We start from the raw sequence: 24,949 nt of genomic DNA on the forward strand, positions 1-24,949 counted from the left end.
TATACCGGTACTTGTATTTGGCGTTAACATTTGGCGGAAATGTTTTTTTTAATAAGTTAGCGTAGATTTGATTTTGTGCTATCTGAATGTGCTAGATCTATATAAATGTATGATTCACAAGACATTTAGCAATGTACTTGATTACGTGGATTCTGCTTTCTGCCAAAAACACAAACAGAATACACCGTTTCACCGCTAAATGTAATATGTTTACCGTATTCTTGTTGTCAATTGATAGTGCATGTAACCCTACTGTAGGAGATAACATATACTGTATGATTTACATAACAGCATTAATCTTACCTTGACTTGTGCTTGGTTGGGAAGGTCCAGTCTCCTCTGCGTCATTATCAAGAGATTCTAATAACAAGAACTGGTTTGTACTCTCTTTCTTATTCTGAAAGTAAATCAACATTGTACATTACAAGTACCCCAATATATAAAATTAGACTATCAAAAACGAAACTCAAATTTATATGCAAAGTACATGTAAATTTATAAAATCAAGTATGCAGAGGACAAAGTCTTTATTGCATTTTATTTTGGGAATATCTTTTTTTTTTTTAGACTTTTGGAGATTTTTTCATACTGTTTTGTTTCAAACAGAAGTAATTTTATCTATAAACTTCATTTCTACACACCTTTCTAGTTTGTTCCACCTGTGGCTCTTTTTCTGACTTTTCCAGCTTCTTTCCTTCAAACCATTTCAGGTCAGTGAATACTTCACTGAATTTATCCACGTCATACTGGAGAAAATGAACCACATGTTTATAATAAAGATACTGGTCTAATGTAACAAGACGCCCATTACCCACAACGCCTCATCAGTGACACAGGGTAAATATAGCATAATACAGAATTAAATGTATTCATCACATAAGAAAATTCTTCCCCTAAAAATAGGTATTATATAAGAACCTTAAAAACAGATGCAATAAAATAAATTCACACAATTTCATTGAAATATGAGCTAAAACATTTAAGATATATGTAGAAATAAAGCGAAAGTTTTACACAATAACTTTTAACAAACAAAATAATTCATGCAACACAAAAACACTACCTTTGCTAGTTCATTCATAAACTTCTCAAATCTCTCAAGGTTCAAATGGCCACCTTCATTCATGTACCCTAAAATAGGTCAAAATTATACACTTTTAGCTAGATCTAGTATCCTCTACCTTGGTATTTACAGAATTAAAGTGAAAAAACATGATCAAGAAACCTTTCTTTCAATAAATTTCACTGCACAGTTGATAAATTATTTGAAGAGAAAAAAAAAAACATTTGAAAGTCACATATTGTTTTAATATCTGACTCACCTCCACATTCTGGGAGGATGGTCATGTAGGTTTTCCAGAGAGTGGGGAGGGCATCATGTTGTATGTGGAGGTGGGGGAGATGGGGGATAAAGTCGTTTCCCACCAGGAACCCCATCAAAATCCAGTCATCTATGATCTTCTCCAAGTCATAACCAAAGGGCAGTTTACCCTACATAAAACAAGATAAACTAGAACTGTCCAATAGGGACAAATACCCCCGCTGGGTTTTTCAGAGTAGGTGCCAATTCAGAAATATTTTATGGATCTAGTAAGAGGTGTTCACTACTGTCTAATAAAGTGCCCCGTCACAGCATGATACGCCCATCAAATATTGTTCAATAATCATAAATTGGTTAAAATATTGTACATATACATCTCTAAGAGACTTACAGTGTAGGGATTAATTAAAACAAATAATAGATCATATAATTCTAAACTGGCTGTGTTAGAGCTTAAAATATATTCATCTGCAGCTTTAAATTGTTTATTGCATATTTTATGAATTAATGGAAAGGCTACAGTCTAATTAAAAAAAAATCAAAAATTAATTATTCTTTAGACTATAAAATTTTAAGTGAGACATGACTGCAATTTGTTGAAAATATATAAAAATTGAAATGAAATTTTTTTTTCTCAATGAACACATTTTTAATTAATTTTAATTATATTATACAATACTAATTCAGTTTTAATCATACACTAAAACATCAATTTGTTTTAATTACATTACACCAATTGAAAGATCTTTATCTGAACTACAGTCATCAAGAACTCTTAAGTAACTATAAGGCCATTTCTTTTTGCCCAACTCCCAAGAGATAAATTAAGATAATACTGCATGATGCTCTTGCCAGTTAACTCCCGACAGTGAACTCATTAATTTCTCTCTAATTTGACATGCACATTTCTGCTATCAAAAATTCTCCTTGACCAGTGCTTGATAATTATGCCCATGGGACAAACTGAATTCCTCTCAAATCATTAACATTTGTTACAGAATTTGCTATAAAGTATATGATGAAAAAATAAGTTTTTACTGAATTTAACATTTTTTAATAAGGATACAACTATATTTTTACATTCTTTAGGATTATGAAATTTAACATTTTAAAGACTTAGTTTTTTTTAAAATATCACTTAAATTAAAGGTCACAGTGACCTTGAAATAGGTCGTGACACATCGTCTACCCAAGATGCATAAATTGTCCAAGTTTGATGATTGTAAGCCTAATAGTTTTCTAGTTATGAGCCAAACAAAATCACAAAATAAAAAAGAAAAAATGCCTGTAAAATGCAGAAAAATCATCCAATCATGATGAAAATCCCAGGTGCACACCTTCATATGGTGAATAATAAGTGTATAAATTTTCAGACAAATCCATCCAAGAGTTTCTGAGAAATGGTCCGGACAAAATCTTGTCTACAGACAGACGGACAGACGGACATGGTGATTCCAATATACCCCCCTAAACTTATAGGTCGTGACACATCGTCTACCCAAGATGCATAAATTGTCCAAGTTTGATGATTGTAAGCCTAATAGTTTTCTAGTTATGAGCCAAACAAAATCACAAAATAAAAAAGAAAAAATGCCTGTAAAATGCAGAAAAATCATCCAATCATGATGAAAATCCCAGGTGCACACCTTCATATGGTGAATAATAAGTGTATAAATTTTCAGACAAATCCATCCAAGAGTTTCTGAGAAATGGTCCGGACAAAATCTTGTCTACAGACAGACGGACAGACGGACATGGTGATTCCAATATACCCCCCTAAACTTATAGGTCGTGACACATCGTCTACCCAAGATGCATAAATTGTCCAAGTTTGATGATTGTAAGCCTAATAGTTTTCTAGTTATGAGCCAAACAAAATCACAAAATAAAAAAGAAAAAATGCCTGTAAAATGCAGAAAAATCATCCAATCATGATGAAAATCCCAGGTGCACACCTTCATATGGTGAATAATAAGTGTATAAATTTTCAGACAAATCCATCCAAGAGTTTCTGAGAAATGGTCCGGACAAAATCTTGTCTACAGACAGACGGACAGACGGACATGGTGATTCCAATATACCCCCCTAAACTTATAGGTCGTGACACATCGTCTACCCAAGATGCATAAATTGTCCAAGTTTGATGATTGTAAGCCTAATAGTTTTCTAGTTATGAGCCAAACAAAATCACAAAATAAAAAAGAAAAAATGCCTGTAAAATGCAGAAAAATCATCCAATCATGATGAAAATCCCAGGTGCACACCTTCATATGGTGAATAATAAGTGTATAAATTTTCAGACAAATCCATCCAAGAGTTTCTGAGAAATGGTCCGGACAAAATCTTGTCTACAGACAGACGGACAGACGGACATGGTGATTCCAATATACCCCCCTAAACTTATAGGTCGTGACACATCGTCTACCCAAGATGCATAAATTGTCCAAGTTTGATGATTGTAAGCCTAATAGTTTTCTAGTTATGAGCCAAACAAAATCACAAAATAAAAAAGAAAAAATGCCTGTAAAATGCAGAAAAATCATCCAATCATGATGAAAATCCCAGGTGCACACCTTCATATGGTGAATAATAAGTGTATAAATTTTCAGACAAATCCATCCAAGAGTTTCTGAGAAATGGTCCGGACAAAATCTTGTCTACAGACAGACGGACAGACGGACATGGTGATTCCAATATACCCCCCTAAACTTCGTTTGCGGGGGTATAAAAATTTCATTCTGATGCATGTCAGTTGATATTAAATAGAATAAACATTTAAAGCATTCACTACTCTAAAGTACATGTATACAACCCCCCCCCCCCCAAAAGAAAGGGGGGGGGTCCTTTAAAAAATGCAGGTCATATGTATGAGACAATTTTTTAAAAGCAGGAAAATATGTAGTAAATATGATTAACAAACAATATCATATCAACAAATATCAGTACTAAAGGCTAAGAAAAGTGGCAAGAAAAATGGAGATTGAATTTAAATTCTATATAAATTATAAAAAACCCTCTACTTTAAAACAATTCTCTGATGAGAAAATAGAGCATCTAATCTATATACAGTATTACTTTTTGTTAGTTCACAGTTAAATGTATGTCTATGATACAATGCATTGTACATTCTTAAACATATACGTGCTCTAAAGAAAATGTAGAATGATGGCTTTTAGAAAATATTAGGAATTTAAAGTGTTAAAAGTTATACCTTGAGGGCAGCGAATTCAAAATCCAGGTACTCCCTGAACAAAGAGAGATGTAGAAGATGAAAGGTGGTTTCCTCAGGGGTGGCAGGTCTATAAATATAGAACAGAAAGTTACAAAAAATATACAGCATCACAAATTCTACATCTATATTTGTATACAAACAGGGGTTTCGCTGATTAGTAAAACTTTACAACTAATCTTATCTACTGAAGCTATGACTATTTAGAAAAGTTAACTTTTAATGGTAGACAAACCTCTTGTTTTTATCTTTCTTTCCTCCAAATCTGACTTCTTCTCTCAACAGTGAGAAATGTGGCTCATGTGTGGCCAACCCTAGCATCATCTGTAGAAAATCATAATATTGTCTCACTGTTAAATTCATTGAACAGTTTTATACAATACTTAGCTCTTTATATGTTTTTCTTTTTCCTTATGGAGTCTGTGATGAATAATTCCATTTAATAATCTCAATCTTAGCTATAAATTTTTTTATTCATTTACCAGATCAGCATCCAGTCCATACAGACAGTGTCGGGTATTTGGGTCGTAGCCAGGTTTAGATTTCTGACATCTGATGAAGTCCATAACCTTGTGTTCCCCCTCTCCTGGAGTCTGAAACAAATAACAACTTACTGGGATTCAAGTTAAGTGGTGCCTGTAACAAATAACAACTTACTGGGCATCAAGTTGAGTGATGTACATTTAATCTTGCCTCAAAAAAAAATTCATATCTAAAAATCACCCAAATAATTTCTTTTTCAAAATTTACGCATTTGTTTCTTTGTTTTATTTTAATTATTTATTCACTTTTTTTTTTTTTTTTTTTGATTGGGGGGGGGGGGGGTTATGACTCTTACTCAATACCTACCTCATGTCCAGACAAATACACATTCACTCCATGCCACAAAGGATCACTGGAGACTTTACTGGTGACAAAATACTTCAACTGTTCCTGTAGCTTTACCATGAACTCTGTACCTTTTACAGATAGAATACATATACTGTACAGAGGCTCATTGTACAAAATATGATGTAACAAATTACTTTTATTTGCTTGTCACTACTTCAATACTTCGCTACTTATTTGATTGTCCCTACTTGATTTTGAAAACATCCAAAAATATATATAATGATAAAGAAGCTATATATGGCACATTTGAAAATATCCAAACATGTATACAGTAAAACTTGGTTATACATGTACTTGTAATTAAGTCACTTAGAAGACCTATGAAAATACTTCACTATATCTGTAATTTGTTATATCTGTATAAGAAATTTGTAAAATCTAAATAGTTTGGGATTCGAAAAAACTTTATCTGCGGTTGTATTAAACTAGTTTTACTGTATATTCAAAGAAAAGTAATGCCCCATGTGGAAAATAAATACTTAAAATTTATTTTTTTGGGTCCCACTTACCTGGAGTGATGCAGTTAGAATCGAACCTCTTTTCTGTCGGGAGGGTCTCTCCGGATTCTCGGGCTTTTTTCTCCAGGAGCTCAGCTTCTCGAGCCGATCTGGAAAATCAAATGACAAATTAGATGGAAATTGCCATATACATTTCACCAAAATCATAGAGTACCAATTAAATAAATTGGGCAAAAAGAAAAAAAATCTGACAAACAAAAGAAATGAAACAGAAAGAGTAACAGTACTAACAAATACTCTTGATTCACACATTTTGAAGTTCTCTAGACAAACTGGTTGTTTTTCTTCCAAATCTGTATTGTTAGCAACACAGGAATTCTAAAGTCATTGCAATTAGGGGCCTTCATGCTTTTACTATAATTTTATTAATATATAAGAATACAATTATTATATAATAATTTGAATTGAAAGGAATATTAAGCATTTTTGCTACTATAATATTAATTTTATAAATATATAAGAATACTATTATTGTAAAATAATTTGAATTGAAATGAATATTAAGCATTTTTGCCCTTGTGTACGTTACCTAAATCGTCTTCCTCTCTGTTGGTTCATTTTGGCTCTTGGTGCCACTCCATCAATCGCCATGAAAAAAACTTTCCTAGGTTTAATGATTCGGAACAAAAACTACAAAGAAATGACATAATATGTTTATTTTGTATAATAGTTCTATAATTCAACATACACACTACGAAATTTTGCAAACAATAAGATTTTGTATGCCATTACTAGAACTAAGACAGTTGTTTATAAAAGAAGAAAATCTGGGAAATTAATATGGAATTCTTAAATGTTTGTTAAGTAAATACAGTACACATGTAAATTGCAGTGAGTGCATTGTTTACTAATTGTATTTATGATGTGAATGAGAGTTAGATTAATAAAAAGTCATTGTATAAATATTTTTACATAAAGAAATATTATGGTGTACCTCTAAGTAATGAAAGATATCTTTAAAGATTTTCTCCTCTGTGATTCTGAAGTGAGGGTTGTCATCTTCAGGATGTGAACAAACATGAATGATTCCATTCATGTCCAAATACAAGTTGTCAAATTCAGGAATCTGTCCAAAATATAGAAAACATTCCAGTTTACTGCATTCATTTACATTTTGGAATGCATTATATCAACTATAGAGAAAAATGTACAATATAACTTGAGCATCTTGCAAGACTAGCATTGCTTCAGTCGTCATCCTACAAGCATTGGTATGATTTAACCCTTAAGCTGTAATAAAAATATTCCTAGATTCTCATCTGCTACATTTTTTACCTCCTGCAAAAGTTGACATGATTTTGACAGCTGAAATATGGTAATTGCTGTAATATACAAGGGTTATTGGTTGTGAAAGATTAGTGATGATGTGTAGTAAGAAATAAATGTGACGACTATGACTGTTATTTGGGTATTATAGATCAATCTGCACCAATTGACCTGTAAAACGAGCCTGCCTTGATTTTAAAATAAAAAAATGTATGAGAATCTATGAATCTTTTTATTATGGCCGTAGAAACATGGAAATAAGATATCTGCATTCATCAAATGTCCTAACTATTTCTGGAAAATACAATATCAAATGTGAAAGTTATATACATTTCCTGGTAACAATAAATAGACATAGATTAGCTCTATCTGATAACAAATTATGTATGTGATCTATGTAAACACTAAACAGACACAAATTATATATTATTCTTTATAAATTTTATCCTTTACAACTGATTTCCATGCATTCAATAACTATATATTTAAATATAGTTATTAGCTTTTTGTTGAAAGCCGGGAAACATTTTAAAATATGAAAAAAATTATTACAATATTTTTACCTGGAATTCCTTAACAGTTTCACTGAGACACGGGTATCTTTCGCTAACCCATCTATAGAATTTTGGTACACCCATAATGATGACATTAAATGAGAAAGCATAGAGAATTTTTCAATATTCTTTGTAAAATATGTGTCAAGTTGTGAAACACATACAATTTTTCTACACCGGAAATAGTATCTAATATATAGCTTCTTTATCTCTTTAAAGCTGAAGAGTTCCACTTTAAGTACACGACAACTTCCCTCTCCATAATCAACTTTCTCGGCTGGGATTTTCAGTCTCTGCATTATCATAAAATGGACCTTACACAATTCCTCCCCGAGAAATTTAAGAAGATTCCCTGTCATATGGTAGTTTATTAAAACTGTTTGTTCGAACTGTCGTAAGGAATTAAATATCGTTATCGAGAAATTTAATTCCATATGTTAGCGTCAGAATTTCCTCAGTAATTTTGTAATGCATCTGTAACTTGAATTTAAAGCATTTTTAATTCTTTTAATGACTAATATTTTCTTTTCCAATATTTATAGTCTTAATATGTTCCAGGACTATGAAGGACAGAAACGTGCAGAACAGTTATTTCAAGTCATCATTGTCTTGTTTGGGGTATGTGTATTATGTTTTACCAGGTCTGGAACAATCTCTTGATTAAGCCAGATAGCTTTATTTAGCTGTTTTGTCCAAATTTTTACTCTAGGGAGTTACTTTCGGCATGTATTTGTACAAAAGGTTGCACCTTGGTGCAGTGATAAACATACCTGTCAACATGGCCAAAATTTTGGGGGGGAGAAAACGCGCGACGACCTTTTGCAAATAAAAAAACTTGCGCATTTCACAGTATTATAAAACAACAATAAACTACCTACAAGATAAAACTTTTATTATTAATATCATTAATTCATAAAAGGTATTTCTTATTCATACATTGTTTAGAAACTTATACAATGTGATATAATTTTGAAATTATAAAAATTTATGTTCACTATCTATTCCGTCTGTCCATAAGGGCATCATTTATATAATATTCATGGTAAATGTTGTAGTTTAACTTGGCAATTAGAAAAATTAAAAAGTTTCTGCAGACAGTCTGGGTTTACTTTCCAGCTTGTATGGATATTTCTCACTAAGTCTAAGAAACATGAGTTGTGTCCTTGATTTAAAGATCTAAAATGAAATAATTGTCAAAAGTTCATGCTTATATTCTTAAAATAATGTGTAATCTAGTATGAATGAAATACTTGGACCCTGTATTTTTATTCTTTTAATCTCATAACATATATATAAGAATTTTTAAATATATAGTACTTTATTTTAGTAATGTTCTAATGTGCTAATTTTATATTTTAATTTAGAAATGTATTACCCTGTTTAGCTTTGTAAATTTAAAGAAGTCTTCTAAAGACACTGCCTTGTTGCACTTTAGTTTCAGGGGCTGTTAGGCCCATATGCTGATGTTGATGCAGGATTTACTAAGACATTGAATCTCAAAATTTGTGGGGAAATCTTCAGACTCTTCATTTATATTAGCTTCCATGAAATTGTTTCCCTCTCCTTGTTAAATTAATAATAAAGTACTGTAGCTACATCTTTCCTGATCAATGTGTTGTTTATAGAGAAATAGTTTTATCTTAGGTACTTGTAAACTTATTTGCAGCAAAGTATCAAGTACTTCCATATTGTTATTTACCGTCATGTTCTGTGAAAATTTTCACATCTGGCATCTCTGTCTTTGATAATATACACTTTTAATGAGAATAAGGAGCAATTACAACTGCAATTATATCTGCTAGCAAAGTTGTCACCTTGTTGATTACCTGTTATCAGTGGCAATAAACAGATTAGCTACCAATAAACTTTGCATGACCTCCATTTTTGTGTTGACTAGTCGGTATTTTACGAACCCAAGTAGGTAAAAAATCTGGATTTTTGTCAAAATTGGTAGAAACGGTAGTTTATAAAAAATTGGTAGACAGTCGGTAGGGATGGTTAAAAATTGGTAGACTCTCGGGAGAGTTGACAGGTATGGATAATAATTTGAACTCTTCTGAATATGATGCATGTAAAAATCATTAATCAAATTGCTTCTCCTCGAAAGACTTTTTTAGGAGTTTTAGGACACAGGCACCTGATATTTCGTATTTTTCTTTTGATATAAAAATATACCCCCTTACCTAATAATAAACAAGGTACACATCAGGTGGGAACCATCTTAAATTTTTGTAGGTCGGTCACATCCAGTTGAATTTTTGTCTGAAACTCCGTAAAATAATTTCCTTGCAACCAAAGTCTTTCTGTGGCCAGTCTTTCGAGGTTTAAACTTACAGACAGTGCAACCAGAAGGGCATATCACACTTGCAAAAATTAAAAATCTCTCCTCAAACTCGATCTACCGCTTCAACAATCCAAGAAATGTACCAGATGTAAAATGAAATATTTTTTTATTGAAAGCAAAATAAGTAACGTCAGGTGCCTGTGTTTTAGGGCTATTGATGAGTGACTATACAGTTACTGTTCAATGAAAATATAAAGGAGGGCAGTTAAGGTCAAGGATAATTTATTGGTAATAATTCAGCGCATCAATGAGAAGCAATCATACGTATCCATGCCTCACCACAATCTGTTGCTAAAAAGTATCAGCTGCAATGTTAGAACTATCTCTGATTTTTTTTATTGCCCATAGAACAAACATGAATTGTCAAATACTTGGTACTATTTGTTTATTTCTTGAAAATTAAAAAAAAAATTGTAAAAAACTGCATATAAATAGCTCTATCAAGCTATTTTGAATAGCTTAATAAAGGTATACAGGTAATTCAAGCTATTGAGCTTAATCAAGAGATTATGCTGGACCTGTTATAAAATATAGAGTGACTGTTTCAATGATTACAGATCACACTCTTTAACTTTGATCCACCTCTATAAACTTCAATACACATGAGACAAATCTAGATATCTCATGATGTATTTTTATGTCAGTTGCACAATTTCTTAACAGAGCCTAGCATAATTAATAATGAAAAACATGTAAGAATAGATGTATTTTTTCCTTTTAAGCTCTGTACAAGAACTACATCTTTTTGAGGGGGGGGGGGCTGTTATTTTTGCCATTATTGCATGGTATGCTGGTAGCAAAGGAATTCTAAGAAGGTATCACACAAAAATTTGGTTGACTTATATTCCAGTCAATTCAGATTTTCTCTGTTCTTACTGTTCATGCTAGAAATAAAACAACCATAGTCTTTAATAAAAAATTTAAAAACAATATACCTGGTATGTATTTATTTATTACATAATACAATTTCACACAATTTTTACATGTACACACTTCACAAACAGAACTTTTGTTGATATGCATTTTTTACCAACTGATCCAGTAAACATATGAAAACTTCAACTTTCATTTATTTTGCATTTTTCCAGAAGAATAAAGAAATTCCCTACACTTTGTATTTCGAAAATAAATTAAACACCTATCTTAAATTGCCCTTCAGTCAAGTTTTGGTTGAGAAAGGAATTTCAGTCATAGTTGTATTGTACTGCTGAGAAGAAAAAAAAAGATTACCGGGTAGTTGTTTAACAATCATTGATACTAAAACTTTGTCTGTACAGGTTGTAGGATTTATATGGGGATACATCTGCCAGCAGTTTTCTCAAACTATGTACATCTTATTGGCTGGATTTGCTCTATCATGCATTGTAAGTAACCATCTTCTTCTTGACTTTGTAATATAATGTAGTACAAGTTATTCAACATTTATCTATTTTATACATTCAGTGTTCTACCTTTAAGACAAGTTTACATCTTGTCACCAGTAGAACAGACAAATCTGTTACAGGACCATTAACTTTACAAGAGTTACTGATCCTTTGGAATTTTGAGTTAAAATAATAGTGGGGAACACTAAATGTATTATGATTAAACTCTTCTTTGAAGTTGTCTCCTGGAAATAAAAATGTTTTTTACTGTTTTTGCAACATTTTTTTCTTAATTTGTCATTTTAGTTGACTTTACCTCCCTGGCCAATGTTTAGAAGAAAACCACTGCAGTGGCAGAAAGCACGACCTGAACCTACAGAGGATTCTGGGAAGGATTCTACTTCATCGTCCTCACAGAGTTCACAAAAATCAAAGAAAAAGAAGTAGAGATCTGCGGAGTCAGTTCCAGTGGGTGTTGTGGTGCTAAATGTTTCTGGCGTGACTGACAACTTTCATATTCAGATTAATTTTACTTCATACATCATATTGACCACTACTTTTTATCATGATAACATTTTCTTTTCTTTTTTTTTTTTTTAAATCAAACTCTACTCAGCAGCAACTTTGTTTCATAAAGACAAAGTTCAACTTGGTTCAATAGAGCACTCTACAAGGGTGTGGGTGATTGCAAGGAAAAATAGGTGCAATATCATTATATGTTTCATTTTTTGTGTTGATCTGAGAAAGTATTGTAAATAAAAAATAATGTCTCTCTTTTTTTTCTTTTATATTAACCAGGTTGGAGAGATTACTCAAAATCGGGTATAAACTGCGAGATTGTGTATAAGTAAGGAATCACTGTCTAGTTAGTATAGTATACCAGGGCATCGTTATGCAAATTATCCCATGTTTCCCACTATCATTGATGCCCCTGGCATACTATACTAACTAGACAGTGATTCCTTATATTTCCATTTCATTGTGAAATAAAATTTTAGATTTAGACTTTAAAAATGTAGACATAGATTTCAATTACACGAGGACAATTTCCAATTTCAATAGTCCTCAACCACTGATCAAACGCAAAGGCAGCTGCATGAGATTTACATGCATATTTGGCCTCCTTAGCATCAGATACAGAGACAGATGCGCACAAGATTAGCATGCATATTAGGCCTCCTTAGCTTCTGACCTATCGACCTGCCTAATTTACATTCCGGTAGAATTATCAAGATATCAACTCCGCTAACTTTCAAAGAGTTATCACAGAGAAAAAATTAGAAATGGAAATATTACCCTATATTGGCTACTGTTGAATCTGCCAAATAGGCAGTGCAGTCCACTTACCCGGTACATATGTATAAAGTTTAGCAATGTGATGGCACATTTTGCTGCTAGTTTTCATCTGAGACAAATGTATTGCAAAAGTATTAGTTGTCATGGAAGAGTTTCTAGGTTTTAGAAATGTGCACTTAGTAAAATATTATATACTCTCAGCGCCTAGTATGTTTTACATTCTGTCCCCAAAGAGGCCTTTTTAAGAGGTGTACCATATTCTCCTTTATATTTTCTATAATGCTAAAAGCATTTCCAATGCCTTATTGTTAAAATACCCAAAGTGTTCAATTTATTAATTCAACAAACAAGAACCATTTGTAAATACCATTTATATATGCACACAATGTGATAGGTAAAATTTATCAGAAGAGCCATTCAAGGCCTTGGGCATTTTATTATACCCCCCGCTTGAAAAGTGGGAGGGTATATAGTAATCGGTATTTCCGTCAGTCTGTACGTCCGTCCGTCTGTTACGCTTTTGGGTACCCATCTCTTATCCGCAACTCCTCTTATAATACTGAGTGAAATTTAATGAAACAGAAACTTTATTACATATAGTCATTGTGCACCTCCTATTTTACTTTTTTATGCCACACGTATTTTAGGTTTCCCATGGCAAAACATGGACATTGCCATTATATTCTATATTTATATCCTATGACGTCACATATAGAAGCTTCTGGATAACATGTATACGTATACAAAAATTGAAGAGTTTAAATAAGTTTCAACTTTGGCCCAGTGGTTCTTAAAAAAAGATTTTTAAAGATAACACAAAAATTTCAGTAATTCTTAATTATCTCCCCTTGATGGAAGGCATGCCTCTTCAATTGAAAATTTATAATAAGAATCTCCTCTACTAAGGGATGTTTTGTTGCAAGTTTGGTTGAGATAAACCCAGTGGTTCTGGAAAAGGAGAGCTAAAAAAGCATTATGGAAAACAGATATACATGTACATGTATGCTTTAGGCATAGAGCATTGGATACTAGTTTAGTACCAGGTATTTGTGATTTTTGGGGGGTTCTGGTCAGGTGATTTGCATCTAATCTGAATGTCCAAATTTGACAAAAATGAAAATCTCAAACTTTAACAAAAAACATTCTTGGTTGTAACTCTTTTATTTGCACATTAACATTATAAATTACAAACAACTGATGAACAGTTTCATGCAAAAAACAAAATACCAACATTCAAGCCATTTATGTTAGACAAAACACATTATGACACATGTATGTATCTTCATTAAATTGACTGAGATTGATTTCAATAGTTTATTTTCTTCATACATGTATGAACAATACTTTAACAGCATTGAACTGCTGACTTGTTTAATAAGGAAAAATAGTAAAAATGATAACATGTGAAAAATGACAGCAAATTTTTTTTGGATGCAACTACAAATTGGGGGGGGGGGGTTGTCTTAATTATTAAACAAACAATCTCTCAATAAACAATGCATGTACATGTTTTTTACTCCATGATTTAATCAAAACACTGGACTAGTTTATCTTGTGAAATTAATACAAAGTCTACCATATATAAACAACCTGGTCAAAATCAATAAAGATCATACAAGGGAATGTAAATTCATGGGTAAAGCTAACCCACAAAATCCACAAACTGGTTTCTCAAGAAAAACAATGATTCAATGGTAGTTTTGCAGAGGAACTCTAAATTTAAGTTCAGAGAATAAACCTCAGAGATTTATTAAATCATATCAAACAACCAGTTTTAAAAACATAAATATTTAGAGATTTTAAAATATAAAACATTGAAATCTCTGGATATTTATGCAAAGAATCACAAGTTAGCTCAAATATCAATAAGTATCAAATAATGATATTAATTTATCATGTAATTTTGTTCAGAATGTTAAAAACTAGAAAAAATTGGGGAAAAAAACGTAAAATGAGTACTTTATATTCTAAATAATACCTATAACTGCACTTCATATACCAGTATTTCAACAAAACATAATTTTAAATTGCATATTATACCGTAAATCTGGAAATTTTTGCGTCAATTTCATTTTGCAAATTCGGGTCAAAATGCTGTTGATTAATTTTTACATTTCAAAATTTTGCGAATGACCTCTACTTTGTTTACATTTTCTTACTGGTAGTTTATTTTTAAGAAAAATATTTTTGTGAATGCAATGAACTCGCAAATTTGCTAAAAATTTATCTACAGCAAAATTTCCAGATTTACGGTAAGCAACATTTGAAACTTAAATTCTTTGAAGTTTAAAACAGTAAATTTCCACAAAACAAACGCATTCCTTAAAATATCTGCACATAATATATGTATGACTATTCAAAATATCAAATTAGGGATAGATTAATTAGTATTGCAAACCACTCGGAGCTCCTCGGATTTTTAATACCTCACACATTAACCTCGGACTTCAGAGGTATTCTACCATCTTGCTGATTCAGTGAGACGTGATCTTATTTGAATTTCATTCAAATGTTATACTGTAACATTTAAAATCTGAGTTACTTTGTGGGACACCAAAAACTACGTTCTTTCTTTTATAGACTACCAACATATGGTTGTACTTAATTATAAGCAATATCGTACAATGAAGAATTAAGTTAAAAAACCTTTTTGAAGAACTTTATGCAGAGCAAAGTATGAAATGAGTGACAAGGCAGATTCCGGCAGGGAGATGTATCCTCCACCTATTACATCCGAGGTTTGAATGGAGTGTAGTAGAGTCAGCGAAGGAATGTCGATCGATTGCAAACCTTACATTAATACACTTTCATATGTTGCTCAAAACACACATAACATTAATAAATGTATTCTATTGACATAATCACATAATATTGCACCATTTAAATCAGTGTATTTAAGGATAATCAACACAAACTTTTTTTCAGAAATCAGCAATTTTTCTCAGATTTAGATTCCAATAGGTATCCTGAATGATGTTTGATTGGTTTGTGAGAGAATTCTGTAGGATTTTTTCACAGTGTTAAAATGTATCTTATTCTATAGAATTATACAGAAAATGACACAAAATTGCATATTTAAGCTCCATGCAAAGAAAGCCTACAATCTTTTTATTTTAGGAATTTATTAATTATGTCATTTGTATTCAAAATCAGTCAAAAAAGAAAAGGGGTATCAATCCATGAATTAAATTTTTGTCTGTGTTATGTACCCTCAAATCATGAATAATGACTACTTGATTTAGTTTATTAAGATCTTCATTTACTTTAGATATACTTATCCCAACTCAAGCATGCATTGGGTTTCCTGAAAATTAAAAAACAGAAAGCTAAATTAAAGCACCCATGTAAAACTTAAAGTTATGCAAAATAAAATGGGAAAAAACAAATGAAAGCAAAAGTCTCTGATAAGACTGAAGCTCTTCTGGTGTACTTGATATATCATAGTAAGTATAGTGTGCAAACATTACTTTAAAGTTGTCCCAATAAACAGAAATATATATCTTAGTATAATCTACTGGTACTAGTGTACAAAGTCATATGCTAATGCAACTGTGTAAAATGCGTTTTGATTGGCTAATGTACTTATGTTTGAAGCAGTAAATCGATATAGCATTAACAAGAGTGAAAAGCTTTTCGTTTTGATGTCATCACAATGTCAAAATGGAGACAAAAAAAACAGAGCTTTCTATGACACAAATCATATATCATATGATATATCATATAACTAAACTCAACTAAATTAGAATTAAAATAACTAAGGCATCTTTTAGATTGATATTTGTGACTGCATTGAAAATTGTTAACAGATGGACAGACAGACAAACACCTTTCTATTGCATAATTTCCTCTTTGTCTTTAAGCCAAAACAGAATGAAAACATTGAATAACCAAGATATTGAGGAAAAAATGCATGCATGTATATTGACAAGAGGCCCATGGGCCACAATGCTCACCAGAATAACTTTAGCCCTGCTGTTCTGCATTAGATTTGCCCCCCCCCCCCAAATATACATGTTCTATATTGTTCTACATGTTCCTGTATTCCTCTGATATTTTTTATCACCCTTTGTAGTCCAATCCTGTACACAGGGGCCCCAATATGAATACAAATGCTTCTAAACTACCACAGGATGCCTCACATCAATATGATTCATCATTGATTTGCTCTGAAGATGTTTTACAGATTTCCCCTACATATTCCCTATGGTGACCCCATCAGCCCCCTACTGGCCATAATGTGCACAATTTACAATTTCTCCTATCCAAGGAAGCCTTTACAAAAGTTTCAGCTTTTCTTACCCAGTGGTTCTTGAAAATAAGATTTTTTTAAAGACTTCACCCTATTTTGTCTTTCTTGATTATCTCCCCCTGTAAATGAGACAATTTCTCCTACCCCAGGAAGCCTTTACAAAAGTTTCAGCTTTTCTCACCCTGTGCTTCTTGAAAATAGATTTTTTTAAAGACCTCACCCTATTTTGTCTTTTCTTGATTATCTCCCCTTGTAAAAGAACTTGACACTTCCTTTCAATAATTTTAACTCATCACCCAGGGATGCTTTGTACCAACTCTGGTTAAAATTGGCTCTAGTTCTTGAGAAGATGATGTGAAAAGTTTATAGAAGGCCAGACAGACAATGGGTGATCAGAAAAACTAACTTGAGCTTTGACACATATCAATGTTCTAGATATTAATGAAGTTTGTGTACTCGTAATTTATTTAAAAAAAAAAGAAGGTCATCTTCAACATTACTAAAAGTAACAGATAAATATTGGTGGATACAGAGCAACTATCATTGTTTTAACAAATCAGAAGGCCTTTACAAGCTGACCAACACAAAAGCCCTACAATCATGTTTTTGCTAGCAACATGAACTTGAAGTGACAATATTTTAGGGGACATTGCTCTAAAACATTATAAAAATTTTTAATGGAGTGAAATACAGGAATGGGTGTATATATACCTGTAAACATGTATCTATTCTACAGAAATTCTAAAAATAAACAACTGCATTGAAACTGAACGAGTAATAGACTGATGCTACTATCTGCAGCTGTACAATCCATAGATTCTTGCAGTGTCAAAATTTTTGTGTTTTGAACTTTCTACACTTTTTACCAAGTTCCTTGAAGCAAATTATTTCTTTCAGAGTCAAAATTTCACTTATTATTAGACTATTTGTTGTGAAGAATTAAAAGGCATTTACACAGATAATTGTAAAAACAAGAAACCAGTTCTTCGATGTTATGAGTAGACTAGCTCTAGATACAGAGGCTACTAAAGGGAGAGGGCTAATGTTAAAACTAGTGGCATTACCTGATTCCGTTGTCTTTTTCTCCTCTGGAATTCCAAATATCTTTTCTTTAGTCTTATAAGGGGATTCATCGTATTGAAACACTTGTCCTAAAATAATATTCAGAGCAGCCACATCATACTTGTGGCAGCCTCTATATAGGTACAGAGGCTTCCTGTCCGTGCACCCCGTGTTTGAGGCCCCCACGGGGTTCAGGCAGTCACTAGACAGGGCACACTTGACCCACGGCAGCATCACCTTGCTGTGTAGTTTTTCCGTGTTGTGCAGAATCAGGGGGTTAGCTTGGGCCGTTTCCAGGAAGTAATACTGGTCAGCTGACGCTTTGAAGTATTTATACATTTTGTCATAGGTTATGGTTGACACGGGGTCCTTACTTGTCCAGGCCACAATTCCATTCTCCTGAGCTTTCTTTAGAAGAGGCCTAATGTCTCCAGATATAAAACTGTATCCTGAAGGTTCCACCCATATCACTGTTCCATTGTCATTTAAAATTTCCTGAAGAAAATTTAATGTTACTTAGACCATGGATAATTCAATTTGAGAGATTGCAGCTTAATAGGCTATTCTTATTTAAATTCAGCTCTGACAGACATATTGCATAGAAGTTCTACATGTACAGATAAAATGACTTTCCGCAGAAAGTTCTTAATAAGGAACCAAATTTCAGGCCTTTCAAATTCTGTTTGTACCCAGTACTTTTACCAAGCTCAAACCATAAAAAATTTATTGCGACTGCTGAAATATATGTTGAGAAAAATATGACAATTTGAATGTATTCAATTAAAATCTCTTCCTCAATGTATCCCCTATTTTTGTAAAAGTACATTTTGTTTCTTTTTTTTTTTTTTTGATTTTTGAAAGCCCTGCAATTTAATTTTTTTTTATACCCCTCCATCTTCCCCGAACAAAATGAAGAAAATCTGTGAGCCAATAATCTAATTTGTTATGAGTATGAGAACTGACACATAGCTAATTAAGGAGATATCTCTAAAATGAGTCTGTGAGATAAACTCTCTTCCTGTGAGAAAACTAACCAGTATCTCAGTTAATCATAATGAGATGTTTCCTAGATGACTCGGTGAGATAAAGTTAACCTGTGTAAGAACTGGCCTGTAGCTGAGTATTGAGATGTTGTTAGTTGACCCATTAAGTTAATATCCTCACCTGTAAGAGCACTGGCCTGTAGCTGGGTATGGAGAGGTCTCTAAGATGAGATGGATACTTTTCAAATTCAAATGTCTTTACTGTACATGAAGAAGTTTTGTTGCAATGAACAGTCAACTGTAATATAGTGAAGAAAAAAACAAAGAATTTTCATAATCAAGAAATGTAGGGATAGATAGTTATCTGACATCCACTAGAAAATTATTTAGTGGCTCCCATATAAGTTTCTGGCAGGGCACCAGTTAATACATTTATAAAAGTGATTGAGTCAGCTCTTACTTTCCATATAACTAAAATTAAAATGATTTCCATTTCTTTAAAATATACAATCTTAAAATGTAATACCAGTAAGCTAATTCCAAGTTTTTTTTTTCAATGTTAAGTATCTGCTTGCACTTGTTTTTTAACAACTCATATCACCCACCCATCCACCCAAACAAATTAGGAGTCCAATAATTGATTGTTTTCATCAAAATCATTGAATTCTGTCAATATCTATTAATAATTATCTACAATATCTCATATTAGGTATATTTTAAGCATTCAATACTTTGAATTTGCTAAAGAATAGTTCTTTCCATGAGAAAAGTAGATTAATGAAATCAAATTATTTGAATGTTGTCAATTTGATAAATATTTAGTCTGTGTTCTTTTTTAGGGATGTGCGATTTTATCGGTATACCGGTATATCGCGATTTTTTGTTGCGAGATACGTATCGTGATACGGATACCTAAATACCGGTCTTAAGGTACATATTATAAAGTCCAGAAATTATTCATTTATTTGTTCAATCTTTTAAATTACATTATAGAAATTATAAAAAATGTTGTAAAAATTGAAAAGAACGGCATCTTACTGTCTAAACATAATTGATTTTATATGCATAAAAATTTCAAGGAAGTAAAATTTTGTTTTTATAGCATATTTTTTAGAAAAATAATGACTTTTCTTAGAAAATCATTGTAAAAACTGCTTTTAAAAATATCATGATATTATTGTGATATTGTGGGGAAAAATCGTGATATATCGCGATACGAAATTTTTGGCGATACCCATCCCTATTCTTTTTAATAGCTCTTGTGTTTTTTTGCAACAATTAAAGTTGGTAGAATTTTTTTTTATTGGAGGATGCTAAACAGAAAAAAAAATTGGAATGCCCTAATGGAAAATTAATATACATGTTCTTACATATTTTTTTTTTTTTACAATTCTTTGACTCCCATGAACAGACTTCAATGTATCCAAAAAAGTAATTTACTTGAAAAAAAAAGTAATTAGCCACTTTGCAAAATATCAGAAACGATGTATAGCTGAACACATATATTACTCATACCTTTAAATGTTTTTGGTAGCTTAGTCCTAGATCATATATTATAACAGGAACATCTGGTAGAAATTTGCCAGCCGATTTGACAAGTGCAATAACTTTATCTAAGGATTTTGGAAGAGCAGGTATAGCTATAACAGGCTTGTTGATTGTTGCATTAATCTTTTTAATTTTATCCTTGCTGAACTTCATTACATTTTCTGTATTAATGGGATCTACATCAAATCCAAGTTTATCCAACAATTTGAGGTCTACATGGAAATCCTCCTGATTTGAACTGCGAATGTTGCTTGGAATGTTTTTGAAATTGTTAATCTGTTTATGGGTTTGTGCAACAATTGTGTTAAAATTTGGTGTTGGATTACTTAGTAACCACAAAGACATGGAAGTCGCTCCCAAGAAGGCTAGCATAATATAAAAATTTTTGGTTTTCATCTTTTCCCTCAGACTAATGCTTTTCCACTTTTGGCACAAATTTTGAACAGCATCTAGCAACTCTTTCATCACATGTGCTCTGTGTTATCAGAAAGATAGAGGGTAAAAGACTTTACGTCCATGCATCAACAATAAAGCTTGGTTGAGAGTATCTGCTCTTTTGTTCAATCTTGGCTGTCATGTTTGCAGTTTTATTATCTACATATTGATGAACAGTCCTTTGAACTTTGTAGCATCTAAAACAGACAAAAGAACATTTCTTCATTATGCCAGTAAGTTTTATGATATATACACTTAAAATATTCATTGCTAGTTAGATACTTTGATATCTGTTTTAGTCTTATCACAGGCACCTGAATTTTTATCAAGAAGTCTCTAAATTTGCCAAATATCGAAAAAAAAATTCTACCCCCTCTAAATATATATATAGAGGGGGTAGAATTTTTCGATATTTTCTACCCCCTCTATTTATAAATATAGAGGGGGTAGAATTTTTGGATATTTGGCTAATTTAGCGGCTTATTGAAAGCAAGCACAGCGTCAGCATCGCTCGTCACTGTAAGCTCTTAAAGCAACACCTGTGCAAAGAGAAAATTTGGACTACTGCACATTCATTTGATAGAATTTTTTGACACTGTAGTTTGGACCCACAATGCATCACTTGTTTTAGCTACGTTCTTGCGAGAATAACGGCAAAATGAAATGTTCAACAAAAAGTTTTCTCGCCTTGATTTCATGGATACATATTGAAGATAAATAGTTAACGGAACATTCTTCATTAACTTTCAGCACTGTTCAGGTTTTTTCTTTTTATTGCATAATTACTTACATACGACGTCATGTGACATCAGAGTCTAGACGCACCAAATGTCACGTGCGGTTTGATGAGCCCGATCTAAATTAAAAAAATAGAAGAGTTTGCGCTTTCTCTAACGGTTACACCGTCAACATATTAAAAATTCTGGTTCCTGTGGTCTACTTTGTAAGTAAAATAATAAATTTATTCTTAAAATTGAATTATATATACAGCTGATATAAACAGATGATCGAGATATAACCTCCTCCATGAATAAACCATGATTTGTTTTTAATTTCTAATGAGCTGATTACATGCATCATACATAAGGCATTGTATATGGACCATTCTTCAATCAAATGCAGCTATGTAATGGTGCATATGTTACTGGGCTAGTCTGCTAATTAATGAGTAATGTAACGTTAGATAACTAGATGGCATGAGTGTTCACCTCATTTCTGTTTACATTAAAAACTCCTCCAGTTTATTAAAACGAATGAAGAGCTTTAAAATTTATCAAACAAGGTTCATTGCAAAATATTCTAGAACAAATAAATTATTACCTTTTAAAAGAACTTATGATGTAGCTAGTTCAATGTAGCTTCCAAATGGTCAAACCGGAAATAAAAATATGAAAGTAAAAGTATGAATGATCCGCAGGGAATTGGTATTTACAGCGACTGTGCAGACGGTATTTTGCTCGGCTGGAAAACGGGCAATAAAATCTTCAGGATAGGTGTAAGTAGATGGCACAAAACTTTAGAAATATATGAACTATTTCATGCCAAAATAGTTAAGAAATTCTTCCAATATTATTAGTTGAATGTTGCATTTCATCTTATTTTTTTTTTTCAAAAGCACAAAACACAAACGCCATGTGTATCAGCAATATGGATACAACTCGATGCAGTAGTTACCCTCCCTCCAAATCGGACAGCATAAAATAGCAAATATTTAAGGTGTTAAATTGGTCTCTTTTTACTGATCCATTTTAAGGTTGTTGAATATTTAAATTTTGAAACAGTTTTTGTCCTGGCTATCTGTCTGTTTTAAAAGATAAATCAGTTTGTCTGCAAAAACTTTTACCAGGTCCAGTCTAAAGACTATTTCTACCTACGTAGCTATTAATAGCTACCTAGGTATTTAAAGCTACCAAAAGTAGCTATTTTTACCTACTTTATATAATTTCTGCATTTTGCGACCAAAAGACCAAACGGCGCAACATGGTAAATACCATATTTTTTGATACGGTCACACTAATGATGAATACGACAAAATTTTGACCAAAAAATGATTACTTCCTGAATCGGCAATTTTACATTAGTTTCTATGCAAAATTGATAATATACGAAGTTTTCATTTTTTGGCCAAATTTTTTTCATATTCATCATCAGTGTGACTGTATCAAGAAATTGTGTGCTCATCATGTTGCGCCTTTCCTGCATTTGGCCACAAAATGCAAGTAAAGCAGAAAGTAGGTAAAAATAGCTACTTTGGGTAGCTTTAAATACCTAGGTAGCTATTAATACCTACGTAGGTAGAAATAGTCTTTGGACTGGACCTGTTTACTTTGTTCATAACTTTTGACAGAATGGAGCAACATTATACATGTAGCTTTCATATTTCACAGCTGTATTCCTTGTTACACGACCTTTCTTTGGGTACCTTCAAATTTTAACCTCGTGGCCTTGACCTTGGAGTTTGGCCCCTTTTTTATAAAAAAAAAAGAACAAAAAAACTTTAACCTTGACAATAACTTTTGAACAGTTGGTGATCAAACTTGCATACTTCACATGTGTATAGGCCTACCGTTCAATTATTGGTAAGATTTTTTTTATCCTTGACCTTGGCATTTGACCCCGGATTTTGTAAAAAAAAAAAAAAACCAAAAAACTTTTAAACCATAACTTTTGTACAATTAGTACTAGGGCTTTCATATTCCACAGGTTTATTCCTTGTGAAAAGGCCCTCCCCTTGATACCTACAATTTTGACCTTGTCCTTGGAGTCTGAATTGCATTTGAGAAAGTTCAACATTTGCCATAAGCTGCCATATGGGTGCAGTGTTTCACAAACACATCATTTTTTAAAAATTTTATTTTGTTTTATTTTAAAGAAAAGACTTCTAATGAAACTGGTAGGGATGGGAGGTAGCACCCCTTCAAGTCCTTTCCTTAATCCCTTTCCTGAAACCTTGCATTTGATTGATTGTATGCATTGATTTTTTTAAATCTTACATTTTGCAGAAATGGAGGGAGAAATATTTGCATCTCCAATAGAACCCCTGTTTAATCATGAACATGCATTGGAGACAGATATTTTGCAAGACTGGTTGATAAATCTGGCAAAAAAGAATTTCAGGCACATCAATCAAGCACACTCTAAACAGGTATGCACAACTATACATGGAGGAAATTTGAAATTATATACATGATTGATATTTTTTTTTAATACATGTTATTTCATTTATGTTTGATTTCAATTTAAGGGCTTGTTCAAACAAGTGAATGTTGTGGAGACTATCATGTATGCTTCTGAAAAATTGAAAATAGCACAAGAAGCCAAATATCTTGCAATCGAGTTATTTGACAGGTATGGATACATATACAGTAAAACTTGTTTATTCTGGACAGCAATGATTCCATAAGAATTGGCTGAATTAGAAAATATTCAAGATTAGACTCCATTTTTTGAAAATTTGTATCAAGTAAAAAAGGACATCATTATAGATAAGAAACCAGATTACACAATATCTGGATAAACAAGCTAATTCAGAGAATTTGTGTCCCCCACTTAAGGAAAAAGTAAAACATGCCCAGTTTGAGGGGAGGGAGAGGGGAGAGTTGGATCCCCCTCACTGAATTTGTAGAATTATTAAATGTATACATGCATGTATACTGGAGCAAATAAAATATACCGTTATGGATATAAAGATTTAATTACTTATTCTTTATTATGTGTATAGAAGATTCTTTTTATATGGAATATTTATCACACTGTAATGATGATTTTATGAGTTTGTACAAGCCAGACCTTGTAAATTTTTCATTTTGCATGCTGAATACTATTATTTAGTCAAAAAAAAAAGTATTTCAAAAAAAAAAAAAGTTGTCCGCCCGGGACTTGAACTCGG

At 32.2% G+C, this 24,949-nt stretch overlaps 3 protein-coding genes and 1 long non-coding RNA gene across 5 annotated transcripts; 2 read left to right on the forward strand and 2 right to left on the reverse strand.

Moving 5' to 3' along the window:
• Positions 1–303: 303 nt before the first annotated feature.
• On the reverse strand, positions 304–7,925 carry LOC134269458 (5'-3' exoribonuclease 1-like; the record flags this gene model as incomplete). Its single annotated transcript, XM_062751657.1, has 12 exons — positions 7,789–7,925; positions 6,894–7,025; positions 6,489–6,589; positions 5,951–6,048; positions 5,400–5,509; positions 5,033–5,143; positions 4,786–4,874; positions 4,533–4,620; positions 1,323–1,491; positions 1,064–1,131; positions 642–746; positions 304–397 (listed from the first exon to the last, which is right to left on the reverse strand). Coding segments are annotated over exons 1-12 (1,240 nt in total), but the record flags the coding sequence as incomplete, so codon positions are not given.
• Positions 7,926–8,012: 87 nt separating this feature from the next.
• On the forward strand, positions 8,013–12,261 carry LOC134269455 (signal peptidase complex subunit 1-like). The gene is made up of 4 exons (XM_062751654.1): positions 8,013–8,141; positions 8,338–8,397; positions 11,401–11,487; positions 11,794–12,261. The coding sequence occupies exons 1-4, from the start codon at positions 8,088–8,090 to the stop codon at positions 11,932–11,934; spliced, it is 342 nt and encodes a 113-aa protein (XP_062607638.1). The 5' UTR covers positions 8,013–8,087; the 3' UTR covers positions 11,935–12,261.
• A 1,664-nt stretch (positions 12,262–13,925) lies between these two features.
• LOC134269457 (uncharacterized) lies at positions 13,926–22,426 on the reverse strand. Of its 2 annotated transcripts, XM_062751656.1 has the most exons (5): positions 22,381–22,426; positions 20,593–21,257; positions 19,259–19,375; positions 18,097–18,589; positions 13,926–16,087 (listed from the first exon to the last, which is right to left on the reverse strand). In XM_062751656.1, the coding sequence occupies exons 2-5, from the start codon at positions 21,088–21,090 to the stop codon at positions 16,068–16,070; spliced, it is 1,128 nt and encodes a 375-aa protein (XP_062607640.1). In that variant the 5' UTR covers positions 21,091–21,257; positions 22,381–22,426; the 3' UTR covers positions 13,926–16,067. The 2 variants fall into 2 exon arrangements, with proteins under 2 accessions (XP_062607640.1, XP_062607639.1); XM_062751655.1 differs by lacking the exon at positions 13,926–16,087 and having other exon boundaries at positions 16,782–18,589.
• Positions 22,427–22,477: 51 nt separating this feature from the next.
• On the forward strand, positions 22,478–24,402 carry LOC134269456 (uncharacterized). Its single transcript, XR_009992579.1, has 3 exons — positions 22,478–22,555; positions 24,063–24,205; positions 24,305–24,402. It is a non-coding gene; the product is annotated as an uncharacterized LOC134269456 (long non-coding RNA).
• Positions 24,403–24,949: the final 547 nt, after the last annotated feature.

This window comes from Saccostrea cucullata, unplaced genomic scaffold (assembly GCF_032062105.1).
Source record: "Saccostrea cucullata isolate Sc308-1 unplaced genomic scaffold, CSIRO_AGI_Scuc_v1 ctg9158, whole genome shotgun sequence".
NCBI classification, from domain to species: domain Eukaryota; kingdom Metazoa; phylum Mollusca; class Bivalvia; order Ostreida; family Ostreidae; genus Saccostrea; species Saccostrea cuccullata.